The sequence below is a fragment of the Ranitomeya imitator genome, chromosome 3 (genome assembly GCF_032444005.1).
Source record: "Ranitomeya imitator isolate aRanImi1 chromosome 3, aRanImi1.pri, whole genome shotgun sequence".
Taxonomy (NCBI): Eukaryota; Metazoa; Chordata; class Amphibia; order Anura; family Dendrobatidae; genus Ranitomeya; species Ranitomeya imitator.
In genome coordinates, this window is record NC_091284.1 from 16,204,898 (window position 1) to 16,224,326 (window position 19,429).

The 19,429-nt window shown below is 46.0% G+C and overlaps 1 protein-coding gene across 2 annotated transcripts; it reads left to right on the plus strand.

Annotated features, from left to right (window-relative positions):
* Window positions 1-575: 575 nt before the first annotated feature.
* Window positions 576-19,226, plus strand: TIGIT (T cell immunoreceptor with Ig and ITIM domains). Of its 2 annotated transcripts, none has more exons than XM_069760021.1 (4): window positions 576-692; window positions 18,161-18,493; window positions 18,618-18,734; window positions 18,943-19,226. In XM_069760021.1, exons 1-4 carry the CDS (start codon window positions 605-607, stop codon window positions 19,047-19,049), a joined length of 645 nt encoding a protein of 214 aa, XP_069616122.1. In that variant the 5' UTR covers window positions 576-604; the 3' UTR covers window positions 19,050-19,226. The 2 variants fall into 2 exon arrangements, with proteins under 2 accessions (XP_069616122.1, XP_069616121.1); XM_069760020.1 differs by having other exon boundaries at window positions 18,618-18,718.
* Window positions 19,227-19,429: the final 203 nt, after the last annotated feature.

Genomic DNA, 19,429 nt, shown 5'->3' on the forward strand with positions numbered 1-19,429 from the left:
TCCCACCAGAACCTCTGACGTTGCGGGGTAGTCCTCCTCATAGATCTACCTGAGCTTGTGCACCCCCTGCTTTAGTAGTTTCCTTCTCCTCATTTGTGCATGTGTATTGACTATGAACCCATCATTCTGGACTTTTATTATTAGTGGGGGTCCGACCGCTTATATCACATCCCCATTAGAAGGAAACTGCAAGGCGCTTGCTCAACCATTATCCTCACCTCGCTTTCTCCAGTGGCCCCATGGGAATTGTGATCAGTGGGGGTCTGACTGTTAGATACGTGATAACTTCCATATTCTGGAATACCCCTCTAAACATTGCTTGCACCCACTCTGAGCGGTGGCCCCATCTGTACCTTTGTTTTTTATAGTTGGAGTTCCAGAAGTGACCCCTGAATGAGGAGGGTGTCAGACCCCGATAAAAGCCTGGTAGTTTGGCAGATTCTTTTACTTCTTTACCTTGTGTGAATATTCACACCCTGTGTAGACTACCGTGTAAGCATCTGCAGCCTCTTCCCCCCCACAAATCTTCACGTGTGGTTTATACGTTTCCTCCTCTGTAGACTCTGGACACAGTAACTTCCTCCGCTCACTTCTCTGGTATCTGATGGTGAGGACCCCGGGCCCCTCCACAATGACTCCTCATCCCAGGGACTGTGCTCTGCAGATGATTGTCTTCCTCCTCCCCACCACCGGTGAGTCCCAACGTTACCAGGGTTTATCCAGATCGATTCTCATCTACTCTTTCAAGAGCTCTGCTTGCTGGCAGTGAATGTTTGCTTGGTTTCGGATCCTCCGATGTTAACATCTTAAAGATTCTCCAATGTCCGGCACTATGTAGGGATACGGGGTACGTCGTCCACATGCAGGACCGGCTCCAGGTTTCTGCGGCCATTGGTCGACCCAGTGGGCTCCTCTATTTCTATTTTGTGTTTTTGTGCACATGTGAGAAATCTGATGATATTTTATTAACTTGGACAATAATGGACACTGAAATACCAATTATGCTACATATTTATTTATTTTCTCTTTTACAGATTTAAAAAGGGGGTTATAAAAAGACTTACAGTGCCTTGAAAAAGTATTCATACCCTGTGAACTTTTACAGATTTTTCTCGCTACACCCACAAGCTTAACCCCTTCATGACCCAGCCTATTTTGACCTTAATGACCTTGCCGTTTTTTGCAATTCTGACCAGTGTCCCTTTATGAGGTAATAACTCAGGAACGCTTCAACGGATCCTAGCGGTTCTGAGATTGTTTTTTCGTGACATATTGGGCTTCATGTTAGTGGTAAATTTAGGTCAATAAATTATGCGTTTATTTGTGATAAAAACGGAAATTTGGCGAAAATTTTGAAAATTTCGCAATTTTCACATTTTGAATTTTTATTCTGTTAAACCAGAGAGATATGTGACACAAAATAGTTAATAAATAACATTTCCCACATGTATACTTTACATCAGCACAATTTTGGAAACAAAATTTTTTTTTGCTAGGAAGTTATAAGGGTTAAAATTTGACCAGCGATTTCTCATTTTTACAACGAAATTTACAAAACCATTTTTTTAGGGACCACCTCACATTTGAAGTCAGTTTGAGGGGTCTATATGGCTGAAAATACCCAAAAGTGACACCATTCTAAAAACTGCACACCTCAAGGTGCTCAAAACCACATTCAAGAAGTTTATTAACCCTTCAGGTGCTTCACAGCAGCAGAAGCAACATGGAAGGAAAAAATGAACATTTAACTTTTTAGTCACAAAAATTATCTTTTAGCAACAATTTTTTTATTTTCCCAATGGTAAAATGAGAAACTGAACCACGTAAGTTGTTGTACAATTTGTCCTGAGTACGCTGATACCTCATATGTGGGGGTAAACCACTGTTTGGGCGCACGGCAGGGCTTGGAAGGGAAGGAGCGCCATTTGACTTTTTGAATCAAAAATTGGCTCCACTCTTTAGCGGACACCATGTCACGTTTGGAGAGCCCCCGTGTGCCTAAAAATTGGAGCTCCCCCACAAGTGACCCCATTTTGGAAACTAGACGCCCCAGGGAACTTATCTAGATGCATAGTGAGCACTTTGAACCCCCAGGTGCTTCACAAATTGATCCGTAAAAATGAAAAAGTACTTTTTTTTCACAAAAAAATTCTTTTAGCCTCAATTATTTCATTTGCACATGGGCAACAGGATAAAATGGATCCTAAAATTTGTTGGGCAATTTCTCCTGAGTACACTGATACCTCATATGTGGGGGTAAACCACTGTTTGGGCACATGGCAAGGCTCGGAAGGGAAGGAGCGCCATTTGACTTTTTGAATGAAAAATTATCTCCATCGTTAGCGGACACCATGTCGCGTTTGGAAAGCTCCTGTGTGCCTAAACATTGGCGCTCCCCCACAAGTGACCCCATTTTGGAAACTAGACCCCCCAAGGAACTTATCTAGATGCATATTGAGCACTTTAAACCCCCAGGTGCTTCACAGAAGTTTATAACGCAGAGCCATGAAAATAAAAAATAATTTTTCTTTCCTCAAAAACGATTTTTTAGCCTGGAATTTCCTATTTTTCCAAGGGTAATAGGAGAAATTGGACCCCAAATGTTGTTGTCCAGTTTGTCCTGAGTACGCTGATACCCCATATGTGGGGGTAAACCACTGTTTGGGCGCACGGCAGGGCTCGGAAGGGAAGGCACGCCATTTGGCTTTTTAAATGGAAAATTAGCTCCAATCATTAGCGGACACCATGTCACGTTTGGAGAGCCCCTGTGTGCCTAAACATTGGAGATCCCCCAGAAATGACCCCATTTTGGAAGCTAGTCCACCAAAGGAACTAATCTAGATGTGTGGTGAGGACTTTGAACCCCCAAGTGCTTCACAGAAGTTTATAACGCAGAGCCATGAAAATAAAATAAAAAAATTATTTTCTCAAAAATGATCTTTTAGCCTGCAATTTTTTATTTTCCCAAGGGTATCAGGAGAAATTTTACCCCAAAACTTATTGTCCAGTTTCTCCTGAGTACGCTGATACCCCATATGTGGGGGTAAACTACTGTTTGGGCACATGCCGGGGCTCGGAATTGAAGTAGTGACGTTTTGAAATGCAGACTTTGATGGAATGCTCTGGGGGCGTCACGTTGCGTTTGCAGAGCCCCTGATGTGGCTAAACAGTAGAAACCCCCCACAAGTGACCCCATTTTGGAAACTAGACCCCGAAAGGAACTTATCTAGATGTGTGGTGAGCACTTTGAACCCCCAAGTGCTTCATAGAAGTATATAATGCAGAGCCGTAAAAATAATAAATACGTTTTCTTTCCTCAAAAATAATTATTTAGCCCAGAATTTTTTATTTTCCCAAGGGTTACAGGAGAAATTGGACCCCAAAAGTTGTTGTTCAGTTTCTCCTGAGTACGCTGATACCCCATATGTGGGGGTAAACCACTGTTTGGGCACACGTCGGGGCTCAGAAGGGAAGTAGTGACTTTTGAAATGCAGACTTTGATGGAATGGTCTGCGGGCGTCACGTTGCGTTTGCAGAGCCCCTGGTGTGCCTAAACAGTAGAAACCCCCCACAAGTGACCCCATTTTAGAAACTAGACCCCCCAAGGAACTTATCTAGATATGTGGTGAGCACTTTGAACCCAAAAGGGCTTCACAGACGTTTACAACGTAGAGCCGTGAAAATAATAAATCATTTTTCTTTCCTCAAAAATGATGTTTTAGCAAGCATTTTTTTATTTTCACAAGGGTAACAGGAGAAATTGGACCCCAGTAATTGTTGCGCAGTTTGTCCTGAGTACACTGATACCCCATATGTGGGGGTAAACCACTGTTTGGGCACACGTCAGGGCTCGGAATTGAGGGAGCACAATTTGACTTTTTGAATACGAGATTGGCTGGAATCAATGGTGGCGCCATGTTGTGTTTGGAGACCCCTGATGTGCCTAAACAGTGGTAACCCCTCAATTCTACCTCCAACACTAACCCCAACACACCCCTAACCCTAATCCCAACTGTAGCCATAACCCTAATCACAACCCTAACCCCAACACACCCTTAACCACAACCCTAACCCCAACACACCCCTAACCCTAACCACAACCCTAATCCCAACTGTAGCCATAACCCTAATCACAGCCCTAACTCTAACCCCAACACACCCCTAACCCTTATCCCAACTGTAGCCATAACCCTAATCACAACCCTAACCACAACACACCCCTAACCACAACCCTAATTCCAACCCTAACCCTAAGGCTATGTGCCCACGTTGCGGATTCGTGTGAGATTTTTCAGCATCATTTTTGAAAAATCCACGGGTAAAAGGCACTGCGTTTTACCTGCGGATTTTCCGCGGATTTCCAGTGGTTTTTTGTGCGGATTTCACCTGCGGATTCCTATTGAGGAACAGGTGTAAAACGCTGCGGAATCCGCACAAAGAATTGACATGCTGCGGAAAATACAACGCAGCGTTTCCGCGCGGTATTTTCCGCACCATGGGCACAGCGGATTTGGTTTTCCATATGCTTACATGGTACTGTAAACCTGATGGAACACTGCTGCGGATCCGCAGCCAAATCCGCACCGTGTGCACATAGCCTAATTCTAAAGGTATGTGCGCACGCTGCGGAAAACGCTGCGGATCCGCAGCAGTTTCCCATGAGTTTACAGTTCAATGTAAACCTATGGGAAACAAAAATCGCTGTACACACGCTGCGGAAAAACTGCACGGAAACGCAGCGGTTTACATTCCGCAGCATGTCACTTCTTTGTGCGGATTCCGCAGCGGTTTTACAACTGCTCAAATAGAAAATCGCAGTTGTAAAACCGCAGTGAAATGCGCAGAAAAACCGCGGTAAATCCGCCATAAATCCGCAGCGGTTTAGCACTGCGGATTTATCAAATCCGCAGCGGAAAAATCCGCAGAGGACCAGAATACGTGTGCACATACCGAAACCCTAACCCTAACCCTACCCCTACCTTTAACCCTACCCCTAACCCTACCCCTACCCCTAGCCCTAACCCTAGCCCTAACCCCACCCCTAACCCTAGCCCTAACCCTATTCTAACATTAGTGGAAAAAAAAAATTCTTTATTTTTTTATTGTCCCTACCTATGGGGGTGACAAAGGGGGGGGTCATTTATTATTTTTTTTATTTTGATCACTGAGATAGATTATATCTCAGTGATCAAAATGCACTTTGGAACGAATCTGCCGGGCGGCAGATTCGGCGGGCGCACTGCGCATGCGCCCGCCATTTTGGAAGATGGCGGCGCCCGGGGAGAAGACGGACGGACCCCGGCAGGATCGGTAAGTATGATAGGGTGGGGGGGAGCACGGGGGGGGGATCGGAGCATGGGGGGGTGAATCGGAGTGCAGGGGGGGTGATCGGAGCACGGGGGGGGTGATTGAAGCACGGGGGGAGCGGACAAGAGCACGGGGGGGAGCGGAGCACAGGACAGAGGGGAGCCGGAGCAGTGTACCGGACAGATTGGGGGGCTGGGGGGGCGATCGGTGGGGTGGGGTGGGGGCACATTAGTATTTCCAGCCATGGCCGATGATATTGCAGCATCGGCCATGGCTGGATTGTAATATTTCACCCGTTATAATAGGTGAAATATTACAAATCGCTCTGATTGGCAGTTTCACTTTCAACAGCCAATCAGAGCTATCGTAGCCACGGGGGGTGAAGCCACCCCCTCTGGGCTAAACTACCACTCCCCCTGTCCCTGCAGATCGGGTGAAATGGGAGTTAACCCTTTCACCCGGCCTGCAGGGACGCGATCTTTCCATGACGCCACATAGGCGTCATGGGTCGGATTGGCACCGACTTTCATGACGCCTACCTGGCGTCAAAGGTCGGGAAGGGGTTAAATGTATTTTATGTGACATCAACACAAAGTAGCAAATGTTTGTGAAGGGTGAAGGAAATGATGCAGGGTTTTATCAGTATCAATATTTTATATACACTACTCAAAAAAATAAAGGGAACGCTTAAACAACAGAATATAACTCCAAGTAAATCAAACACCTGGGAAATCAAACTGTCCACTTAGGAACAACACTGACAATCAATTTCACATGCTGTTGTGCAAATGGAATAAACAACAGATGGAAATTATTGGCAATTATCAAGACACCCTCAATAAAGGAGTGGTTCTGCAGGTGGGGACCACAGACCACATCTCAGTACCAATGCTTTCTGGCTGATGTTTTGGTCACTTTTGAAGGTTGGTTGTGCTTTCACACTCGTGGTAGCATGAGACGGACTCTACAACCCACACAAGTGGCTCAGGTAGTGCAGCTCATCCAGGATGGCACATCAATGCGAGCTGTGGCAAGAAGGTTTGCTGTGTCTGTCAGCGTAGTGTCCAGAGGCTGGAGGCACTACCAGGAGACAGGCCAGTACACCAGGAGACGTGGAGGGGGCCGTAGGAGGGTAACAACCCAGCAGCAGGACCGCTACCTCAGCCTTTGTGCAAGGATGAACAGGAGGAGCACTTCCAGAGCCCTGCAAAATGACCTCCAGCAGGCCACAAATGTGCATGTGTCTGCACAAACGGTTAGAAACCGACTCCATGAGGATGGTCTGAGTGCCCGACGTCCACAGATGGGGGTTGTGCTCACAGCCCAACACCGTGCCCTTGGCACTTGGCATTTGCCACAGAGCACCAGAATTAGCAAATTCACCACTGGCGCCCTGTGCTCTTCACAGATGAAAGCAGGTTCCCACTGAGCACATGTGACAGACGTGACAGAGTCTGGAGACGCCGTGGAGAGCGATCTGCTGCCTGCAACATCCTTCAGCATGACCGGTTTGGCAGTGGGTCAGTAATGGTGTGGGGTGGCATTTCTTTGGAGGCCGCACAGCCCACCATGTGCTCACCAGAGGTAGCCTGACTGCCATTAGGTACTGAGATGAGATCCTCAGACCCCTTGTGAGACCATATGCTGGTGCGGTTGACCCTGGGTTCCTCCTAATGCAGGACAATGCCAGACCTCATGTGGCTGGAGTGTGTCAGCAGTTCCTGCAAGATGAAGGCATTGAAGCTATGGACTGGCCCGCCCGTTCCCCAGACCTGAATCCGATTGAGCACATCTGGGACATCATATCTCGCACCATCCACCAACAGTTGCACCACAGACTGTCCAGGAGTTGGGAGACCATCCACCGCCTCATCAGGAGCATGTCCAGGCATTGTAGGGAGGTCATACAGGCACGAGGAGGCCACACATACTACTGAGCATCATTTTATTGTCTTGATGCATTTCCACTGAAGTTGGATCAGCCTGTAACTTGATTTTCCACTTTGATTTTGAGCATCATTCCAACTCCAGACCTCTGTGGGATATTAGTTGTGATTTACGTTGATCATGTTTAGGTTTATTGTTCTCAACACATTCCACTATGTAATGAATAAAGATTTACAACTGGAATATTTCATTCAGTAATATCTAGTATGTGGGAGTTTAGTGTTCCCTGTATTTTGTTGAGCAGTGTATATAAATCTGAAAATTGTGAGGTGCATTTGTATTCATCCCCCTGCAGTCTGATGTCACTAAACAAAATTCTGAGTGACCAATTGCTTCCAGAAATCACATAACTAGTAAATTGAGTCCAATGGAGTGTAATTTATTCTCAATATAAGGCCATGGTCACACATTCAGTATTCGGTCAGTATTTTACAGCAGTATTTGTAGCCAAAACCAGGAGTGGCACAATCAGAGTAAAAGTATAATAGAAAGTCGTCACCGCTTCTGTATTTGTCATCTTCTGCTGTATTTTACTTACAGACACTTATGTAGAATACTGAACAAATACTGACAGTGTGAATGTGACCTAACTGTCACACATGGTGGTGGCAGCATCCTGCTGTGGGGAGGCTTTTCTTCAGCAGGGGCAGGGAAGCTGGTCAGAGTTGATGGGAAAATGGATGGAGCTAAATACAGGGCAATTCTTCAGGAAAACCTGTTAGAGGCTGGAAAAGACTGGGGTGTAGGTTCACCATCCAGCAGGACAAAGACCCTCAACATCCTGCTATAGCTACAATCGAGAGTGTAGATCAAAGAATATTCATTGACATGACTCAGGCACAATGGTGGACATTGCCCAGGCACAATTGTGGACAGGGTACAGGCACAATGGTGGACACGGCCCAGGCACAATTGTGGACAGGGTACAGGCACAATGGTGGACACGGCCCAGGCACAATGGTTGACACGGCCCATATACAATAGTTTACACGGTCCAGGCACAATGGTGGACACGGCCCAGGCACAATGTTGCACACGGTCAGGCGGAATGTGTCACGATAATGCCAAAAATGTCATATTGTGAGTTCAGTTTGAAGGACATGGCTTTCTACACACACACAAGGCAGATTTCACCCCCTTCCAGCTTTCAACGCATTCGTTGGTATAGACCAGGGGTGGGCAATTAATTTTGCCATGGGGCCGCATGAGAAAGTGGGATGGTTTTAGAGGGCCGAACTAATATAATTACCGTATTTTTCGGACTATAAGACGCACCGGACCATAAGGTGCACCCCAAATTTGAAAATTGCAGAAAAAAAGATTTTTTATAAGATGGGGGTCCGTCTTATTGTCCGAATTTACAGTATGTTACGGTAAGATTCTTACCTGAGGGCTGGCGGTGGCAGAGCAGGGTCACAGGAGGCATGGTGTCGGCAGAGGTGGGGGGATGCGGTGTGGCTTGCACCTGAGCAGGGTTCCTTCCTGCTTAGGCGGGCGACGCCACGGCCTGGTGTCTATGGGGGGGTTGCAGCAGTGATGGTGCGGCGGCAGAGGTGCGGTATGGCGTGCTCAGGGTCCCTTCCACCGGTGAGGTGACGCAGCGGCCAGGAATGCAATGTGAGCAGCAGAGCCGGGTTGAATATCGGTGGCGGCGGCCATCTTCCCGAGGCCGCACGTGCGCAGATGGAGTGCTCTGCTTCACGGGACTTCAGGAAAATGGCCACGGGAGGCCGCGTGTGCGCAGATTGAGATCGCGGCGGCCATTTTCCTGAAGCCGAGATCTAAATCTGCCATCTGCGCACGTGTGGCCTCCCGCGGCCATTTTCCTGAAGCCCCGTGAAGCAGAGCACTCCATCTGCGCACGCGCGGCCTTGGGAAGATGGCCGCCGCCACCGATAAACAGGTAATCAACCCGGCTCTGCTCCTCCTCAGAAGCGGCTGGCCGAGCGGTGCCGAGGGCGGCTGTCAGAAGTGGGGGCGTTTTTATTGACAGCTAAGTGTTAAGTGTTGGGTCAATACCCCCTTCACTGATTGCGGTGGACATTATCTATATTTTTTGTCTTTTTCTGACTATGCATTCACATAGGTACCCACTACTGGTCATGTAAGCCCACTAGATGTTGTGTAGTTTACCCAATGTGTAGCCCATAATATTCCTCTGGGTTTCCTTTATCAATATAGTATTATGCTACAGTTTTACTGAGACGTATTGTATTGCTTTTTGAAATACGCTGACCGTTCTACCAAGGGGGTACTACTGTGCATTTTCTCAAATTTAGACTGAACCGGGTCTTTTGCTATTTGTATACCAGTCCTCCCACTGTCATCTCGCCTTCTATGCACAGAGCCATGTCCCGTGCGTATATACTTTGGGACCGTGACACTGAGACGTTGTGAGCATACTATTATTTATATATATTTTTTGTCTCAGTGTCTCGCTGTGCAATATGGGATATCTTTGAGGGAGGACGATATATCTATTTTTAGTGCACCTTTGTTTCTTTACCTTATATCTTCCTTCATCTCTTTTTATTGCTCATTGTTTTCCCTCCTTTAGCTGACTAGTTACATTAACAGGGATAGCAGGTGTCAGCCGCCGCGGAGTGGGGGCGCCAAAACATCTATCAGGGTGCCAACCTCCACTGTTAGGAAGGGATAGCAGGTGAGTGTAGGGTATTTGTGAGGACAGGTGCACTATTGGATTCGTTATTGTATTCCTTTTTTCTGTATTCACTGGGAAGTGGTATTTTTTAGACTATTTCTAAATAAAATTATATGTTTTAAAGGGAGTATATATGTTACAAGCTAGCTGGCGGGCAGCTTAAAATAATCAGGCGGGCCGGATGCGGCCCGCGGGCCGCATCTTGCCCAGGTCTGGTATAGACACAAAGCCCATGACCATGCACTGTGTAACTTGAACCTAGTGTGTGAGCAGGGTGTGGCTTTAAACGGCAGGTGACCAATCCTGGAAAGCCACTAGTGGTCCCTTCCCTCTCATTCAGGAATTATTTGGTCTGAAACCTTGTAATAACATAAAGAATTAGCCTCAGTGCATATCGTTAACCAGCCCTTTAGTGATGTCACAAGCTGAGAAGTATAAGACACTATTCCTTCAGTCGTGGCCCGGGAAGCAGCTAACAACAGCTCGTCAAGCTGTTTCCATGCATCTGGATGTATTTATCCTCCTTAGCCACAGGCCAGCCAAGATGATACCATGACATAACCTGTGTGTTTTTTCTTCCATTAATCCTATTTTATTTTGTAATCTGTAATGTATATATGAATCGTCTCCTTTCTAATATCTTTTTACACCTTATAAACACTGCCTAATTTTTAATGGAGTAAAATATTTAATTGCTAGCTTGTCTCTTCTGCTCTATATGACTGTGCGTCCTCTAAAGTGAATTGCGCTACTGATTTTGGTTGGCTTTGGACCCGTTTAATCGGAGCTTGTGGCAGCATACCTTATTCTGTGCAATTGAGAATCTTTGCAGCGACGGCGGAATTGATAATTATTGTTCCTGTCTGTGTGGGAGTAGTTATATAGCGCTCGCTGCAGTGTTCGCAATAGCCAGTACATAGCAGGCAGCCTTTCTGGTGACTAATTACCCTAGGTGCAGTACCTAATCTGACCTGAGGGTAAGGGGGGCACCAGAGAACTGCAAGTTCCAAACTGCAACTGGGAAGTGGGATATAGATGAATCCCCTTCAGAAGGAAACAGGGGCAACCAAACAACCTCGGTTCATGACAAATTGGTGTGAGTAGTGGGGATGATAAAGATATCCTCCCCGGGAGCCCTGACACATTGGTGGGACCTGTGACCTAGTGTTGGCAGTCACGGTGTGAACCGTGACACAATGGTAGACACGACCCAGGCACAATGGTGGACACGGCCCAGGCACAATGGTGGATACGGCCAAGCCACAATGGTGGACACGGCCCAGGCATAAATGATGGACTTGCAGTTAACAAGAACTGACATAGCGAATACACTTAATCAGCACCTATAATTTGCAAAAAGCAAGAGGAGTAGCTCCCAAGTATCATATAAGCCTACATAGAATATGGAGCTCTATACTCAGACAGTAAATATGGTGAGACAGCGTTTTATGAATAATCAAATGGTAATTTTATTGACACACACATGTATAAAATAATTGGGTTACACAAACCCTAAATACAATATCAATGACGAGTATAAATGGGGGAAGGGAACAAACAAAGGGTGTGCATGGCAGGGTAGATACGTCACTCAGAAAAGAGCACCATGTTTACTGTCTGAGTATAGAGCTCCATATTCTATGTAGACTTATATAATGATGGACATGGCGCAGGCACAATGGTGGACATAGACCAGACACAATGGTGGTGAACACGTCCCATACACAATGGTGGATACGACCAAGGCACCGTGGTGGATATGGCCCAGGCATAATAATGGACACGGCCCAGGCACAATGACGGACACGGCCCAGGCATAATGGACACGGCCCAGGCACAATGATGGACACGGCCCAGGCACAATGATGGACACGGCCCAGGCACAATGATGGACACGGCCCAGGCACAATGATGGACACGGCTCAGACACAATGATGGACACGGCCCAGGCACAATGATGGACACGGCCCAGGTGCAATGGTGGACACAGACCAGACACAATGGTGAACACGTCCCATACACAATGGTGGATACGACCAAGGCACAGTGGTGGATACGGCCCAGGCATAATAATGGACACGGCCCACGCATAATAATGGACACAGCCCAGGCACAATGATGGACACGTCACAGGCACTATGGTGGATACAGCCCAGGTGCAATAGTGGACATATCCCAGGCACAATGGTGGACACAGACCAGATACAATGATGGACACGGCCCAGGCATAATAATGGATACGGCCCAGGCGCAATGATGGACATGGCCCAGGCACAATGGTGGATACGACCCAGGCATAAAAATGGACACGGCCCAGGCACAATGATGGACACGGCCCAGGCACAATGGTGGATACGACCAAGGCACAGTGGTGGACACGGCCCAGGCACAATGGTGGATACGACCAAGGCACAATGGTGGACACGGCCCAGGCATAATAATGGACACGGCCCAGGCACAATGATGGACACGGCCCAGGCACAATGGTGGATACGACCAAGGCACAATGGTGGACACGGCCCAGGCATAATAATGGACACGGCCCAGGCACAATGATGGACACAGCCCAGGCACAATGGTGGATACGACCAAGGCACAGTGGTGGACACGGCCCAGGCATAACAATGGACACGGCCCAGGCATAATAATGGACACGGCCCAGGCACAATGGTGGATACGACCAAGGCACAGTGGTGGACACGGCCCAGGCATAACAATGGACACGGCCCAGGCATAATAATGGACACGGCCCAGGCATAATGATGGACACGGCCCAGGTGCAATAGTGGACATATCCCAGGCACAATGATGGACACGGCCCAGGTGCAATGGTCGACATATCCCAGGCACAATGGTGGACACGGCCAAGGCACAACTGTTCTCAGATGTGTTGCTGTCATCAATTTCTATGAGTTCATTTTTTTCAAATGAAATGGAAACTGATTAACGTTCAGCTTCTGATCTGTGTCCTGTGTGATAAAATATGACAATAAGAGATTTTTCATTGTATTCTTGATTTCTTCACATTTTACATAGTGTGTCAAATTTTTATGAATTGAGGTTGTATTTTATAGCATGTTTTCCACATCTGCCCGATAATTTTGCACAGTAATGTATATATATATATATATGTATTTATTTTTACTTTTCTCTCTTATATAGCGCCATCATACTTTGCAACGCTTTACAGAATTCATCATCACTGTCTCCATTGGGGCTCACAATCTAAACTCGCTATTATTATGTCTTTAGAGTGTGGGGGGAAACCGGAGAACCCAGAAAGAACTCATGGAAACACGGGGAGAACATACAAAGTTCTTGCCGATGTTGTCCTTGGTGGGATTTGAACCCAGGACCGCAGCACTGCAAAGCAACAGTGTTGAACACTGAGCCATAGTGCTGATTATTGGGATGGAAAAAATGTATCACAATGCACCCTGTTGCAGAGAAAAATTAAAAATCCATACAGAAATCTCCAGAGAGGGGACTTACCACCCTCACATTGAACATATAGAATTAATTGTGGCTGGGGAAGAGAGAAACTAATTATAACTGCGGAAGTGAGAGAGAGCTGACATATCAACCTCCATTTAAGTTGTGGCCTCCTACAGTGACCAGGTAATTACAACAGTAAGATCTGCTCTGTGAACCAGATACCAAAATTGGGATTTGTTCATTCAGATGCTAAGAATTACAGGGTCTTCTTCTGGTCAAAATATTTATCTGACACACTTTGAAGCCAGTGGTCAGTGGTAAATATTGGTATTTGCATTGATCCGATATTTTTTGGAGATATATTTTCAGCGCTGTAGTGATGTAACGCATTCACTCAAATTATTGTAAAGACATTTTAACTCTTCCAACTTAACGGTCCAATGGATGATGCTATGCAGACAATGTTTCATCTCTAAATAAAGGTAAAAATCGCAAAAACATACATGACGACTATATCTACCGCCTGGGACCTCCAGGGGGGAAGTTATCGTGTAAGTCGAGGATCTCATAAAATTCTAAAAAATCTAGCACATCCCACAACCATCCCCCACATAAGCTCACCAAGGGGACGTGTGTGGAACCTTGAACTAATAGAAATCAGAAGTTGGGTTTCTGTTCTGTTCTGCTCTCAGCCATTTCCATGACCCATATTTAGTAATTTTCTTTTGTTATACCTTTTTATTTTATATAATTGTATATATCGTATTTTGTTGCTCCCATTTTGTATAATCTTTTATATTGTTTTTATAAACACTGCCTATCTTTCTGGATGAAATACATATAAATTGTAAGGTGGGTAGTGGCTGGGAGATAAACGTGGAGTAATGCTTTAGTACAGATAGGACTAAAAGGGGTTAATCGGTCATGACAGATTGATTGTGAGCAGCTGAAGAGTTGGGAGAGACGGCTGCTCACCATATCTCCACCCCTGGGTGTAGTTCACTTTGTAAATTGAGAGCTGTTTGTCTCACACATGGCTGTACGTATGGAAGTGTGCACCTCCAATATAAATAGAAATTAATCCTATTCCTCTCTCCTCCCAAATTCATTCCCCCCAATTCACAGGTCATTGTCCTGTGTGCCCTCTAGCGTGCTCTCCCCATAATTGTGCTGTCCTCACATTGTGATCTCCTTTCCCCCCCAAGTTCTCTCTCCTCTGCCAAGAAAACAACAAAACATTCACTAATTGACGATCCCGCATGGCGCCCGCTGTCCTGATCGCTATTGGTTTCTTGTAGCCAGAGTCAGGCTGGATGATGACAATATTGTGCTGCCCACGTCGTAGTGAAGGCGCTGGGCAAGAAGCCAAGGATGGCACTCTGCAGCTTTCCTTCTATTGTCATGTAGTGGAGCTGAGGGCAGTGTCCTTGGCTCCCTGACCAGCGCTGTTCTAACAGTGAAGAAGTCAAGGATAACGAGGGCAGTTTGATCGTGGACCACCTGTACACCCCAAGTGGTAGCCCAGATTGCCCTCATTATAATCCTTCCCTGGTCACAGGTTTTCCCAATTAATAGGAAGGGCAATGAGGACTCGCAGGCTTTCTCTATTAGTAGGAAGGGCAATGAGGACTTGCATGCTTTCCTTATTAGTAGGAAGGGCAATGGGGACTCACAGGCTTTCTCTATTAGTAGGAAGGGCAATGAGGACTCACAGGCTTTCTCTATTAGTAGGAAAGGCAATGAGGACTCACAGGCTTTCTCTATTAGTAGAAAGGGCAATGGGGACTCCCACGCTTTCTCTATTAGTAGGAAGGGCAATGAGGACTCACAGGCTTTCTGTATTAGTAGGAAGGGCAATGAGGACTCACAGGCTTTCTCTATTAGTAGGAAGGGCAATGAGGACTCACAGGCTTTCTCTATTAGTAGGAAGGGCAATGAGGACTCATAGGCTTTCTCTATTAGTAGGAAGGGCAATGAGGACTCACACGCTTTCTCTATTAGTAGAAAGAGCAATGGGGACTCACAGGCTCTCTCTATTAGTAGGAAGGGCAATGAGGACTCACCGGCTTTCTCTATTAGTAGGAAAGGCAATGAGGACTCACACGCTTTCTCTATTAGTAGAAAGAGCAATGGGGACTCACAGGCTCTCTCTATTAGTAGGAAGGGCAATGAGGACTCACAGGCTTTCTCTATTAGTAGGAAGGGCAATGAGGACTCACAGGCTTTCTCCATTAGTGGAAAGGGCAATGAGGACTCACAGGCTTTCTCTATTAGTAGGAAGGGCAATGAGGACTCACAGGCTTTCTCTATTAGTAGGAAGGGCAATGAGGACTCACAGGCTTTCTCTATTAGTAGGAAGGGCAATGAGGACTCACAGGCTTTCTCTATTAGTAGAAAGGGCAATGGGGACTCCCACGCTTTCTCTATTAGTAGGAAGGGAAATGGGGACTCACAGGCTCTCTCTATTAGTAGGAAGGGCAATGAGGACTCACAGGCTTTCTCTATTAGTAGGAAAGGCAATGAGGACTCACACGCTTTCTCTATTAGTAGAAAGAGCAATGGGGACTCACAGGCTTTCTCTATTAGTAGGAAGGGCAATGAGGACTCACAGGCTTTCTCTATTAGTAGGAAAGGCAATGAGGACTCACACGCTTTCTCTATTAGTAGAAAGAGCAATGGGGACTCACAGGCTCTCTCTATTAGTAGGAAGGGCAATGAGGACTCACAGGCTTTCTCTATTAGTAGGAAGGGCAATGAGGACTCACAGGCTTTCTCTATTAGTGGAAAGGGCAATGAGGACTCACAGGCTTTCTCTATTAGTAGGAAGGGCAATGAGGACTCATAGGCTTTCTCTATTAGTAGGAAGGGCAATGAGGACTCACAGGCTTTCTCTATTAGTAGGAAGGGCAATGAGGACTCACAGGCTTTCTCTATTAGTAGAAAGGGCAATGGGGACTCCCACGCTTTCTCTATTAGTAGGAAGGGCAATGAGGACTCACAGGCTTTCTGTATTAGTAGGAAGGGCAATGAGGACTCACAGGCTTTCTCTATTAGTAGGAAGGGCAATGAGGACTCACAGGCTTTCTCTATTAGTAGGAAGGGCAATGAGGACTCACAGGCTTTCTCTATTAGTAGGAAGGGCAATGAGGACTCACAGGCTTTCTCTATTAGTAGAAAGGGCAATGGGGACTCCCACGCTTTCTCTATTAGTAGGAAGGGCAATGGGGACTCACAGGCTCTCTCTATTAGTAGGAAGGGCAATGAGGACTCACAGGCTTTCTCTATTAGTAGGAAAGGCAATTAGGACTCACACGCTTTCTCTATTAGTAGAAAGAGCAATGGGGACTCACAGGCTTTCTCTATTAGTAGGAAGGGCAATGAGGACTCACAGGCTTTCTCTATTAGTAGGAAAGGCAATGAGGACTCACACGCTTTCTCTATTAGTAGAAAGAGCAATGGGGACTCACAGGCTCTCTCTATTAGTAGGAAGGGCAATGAGGACTCACAGGCTTTCTCTATTAGTAGGAAGGGCAATGAGGACTCACAGGCTTTCTCTATTAGTGGAAAGGGCAATGAGGACTCACAGGCTTTCTCTATTAGTAGGAAGGGCAATGAGGACTCACAGGTTTTCTCTATTAGTAGGAAGGGCAATGAGGACTCACAGGCTTTCTGTATTAGTAGGAAGGGCAATGAGGACTCACAGGCTTTCTCTATTAGTAGGAAAGGCAATGAGGACTCACAGGCTTTCTCTATTAGTAGAAAGGGCAATGAGGACTCACAGGCTTTCCTTATTAGTAGGAAGGGCAATGAAGACTCACAAACTTTCTCTATTAGTAGGAAGGGCAATGAAGACTTACAGGCTTTTTCTATTAGTAGGAAGGGCAATGAGGACTCACAGGCTTTCTCTATTAGTAGGAAGGTTAATGTGGACACACAGGCTTTCTCTAATAGTAGGAAGGGCAATGAGGACTCACAGGCTTTCTCTAATTAGATACATCTAATTTGTATCTTCTCCCTTTCAGTTTCATTCCATTGCGTCTTGAGTTTCCACCTGCAAATGAGAATAATGATGATCCCCCTACACTGTGACAGCTCTTCAGATATTTGTAGACAGCTATTATGTCTCCTAATAGTCTTCTATTTTGCAAGCTAAACATTCCCAGATCCTTTAACCGATCCTCATAGGACATACTTTGCAGTCCGCTCACCATCCTGGTATCTCTTCTATGAATTTGATCCAGGTTTTCAAAGTCTTTTTTAAAATGTGGGGCACAGAACTGGACGCAGTATTCCACATGAGGCCTGAACAAAGAGGAGTAGAGCTGGATATTACTTCACGTGATCTAGACTCTATGCTTCTCTTAATACATCCTAGAACTGTGTTTGCCTTTTTTGCTGCTGCATCACACTGTTGACTCCTGTGCAGTCTGTGATCTATTAGTATACACAAGTCTTTTTCACACGTGCTGTTGCTTAGTTTTATTTCTCCCATTCTGTAGATGTAATTTTTGTTTTTCTTGCCAAGATGTAGAATTTTGCTTAAGCTTATCTAGATCCGTCTGAATCCTTTCTCGGTCTTCTCTAGTGTTAGCTATCCCTCACAGCTTTGCACCATCTGACTTCTCAACATTCCTGTGCAGTACAGCGAGGAAGTCTCCGGTGCAGCAGCTTTGACTTCCTGTACTCGGGGTTGGCTTTAAATCCTTTTATTGATTAGTTGTCGCTGTTCTGTAGGACGGTGGTGGGAGTTGAGGGGGCCATGGATCATTCTGGAATATTCTGCTGACAGAGGATCTTTAATCTTTACAGTACCTGCTGTGGCGGAAACGTTCCTCAAAGCTCAGAATATAACGGCTACAGATGGCAAAAGTGTCACCCTGAGGTGTCAGCTCCTCATACAAGACACCAAAGTTGTCCAAGTCAACTGGAACTTCTGCAACGATCTGCACATCGCGTATCATTTGAATGACCATGAGACTGAGGGAATGGTGATGCCAGCGTTCTCAGATCGCGTGACCCTGGCAAAAGATTATGGGATTGTGATCTCAGACGTCAGCAGGAACGATACCGGCCAGTACTGCTGCGTCTTCAACACCTTCCCACATGGAGTATATACCGGGAGGATTTACCTACAGGTTGTATGTACGTATCACACGGGATCGATTTAGATACACAGCTCAGCAGTCAGTATCACACATGAAGGGCTTAGATACATCAGTACCTGGTTTGCACTCTATGACTTGGTGTTTTACGCTTTTTTCCCCAGCGGAGGACTCTTGGAGACGTGGACCTTATCTGTGGATTGGATCAGGAGTTGGGATCCTTCTTCTGGTCACAGTTACCGTCGCCGGGAGTTTCTATTACAAGGTGAAGCGCAGAAAGAGTGAGTTGCTGTGTCTGCAGCCAGACAGAGCAGGAGGGGGTCATATATGGGGTCAGTACTTTTATCCAATGTCACCCCCAGATATGAAGACGATTGCATAGACCCCCAACTTGGTCACTGTAGATCCCAGATGGGCATTATTGTTCCATGGATGATGGCAGCATCATCATCACTCAGCCATAATATTGTATAATTTTTATTTTTTTAGAAGAAGAAATCCGGTGCCTTCTACTCGAATACCATCGTAAAGACACGAAGAGCCAGTCCCATAAGTGCAAATATCCCAAATTCAGCTCAGGTCGTACCCACAAATGAAGACGCAGAGAGGGAAGTGAGCAATGAATACTTTAATGTCATCCTGAACAACATGTAAGACGCTAGAAATGAGCAGACGTGTTCGCTCAGTGCCAGAAGGCTGCTGTCAGCTGTAAATAAAATATGGTCCTTCAGAAATAAATCACATTCCGATTTTTGCAAGATATCATCACAATATGCAGTTGTAACCATTACTTGGATCTACACAGATTGGACACTACAACCCCCAAACTACTGGCAAGACATGCTGGGAGTTGTGGTATTGAATAATAATTTATATTGTTGAGTCTTAATCCACCCATGTATCCAGCAGAAAGTCTACCCCTCTTCCATACACAATACAGCCTTTATTTTTCCAAAACTTTGAAATAAATTGAAGC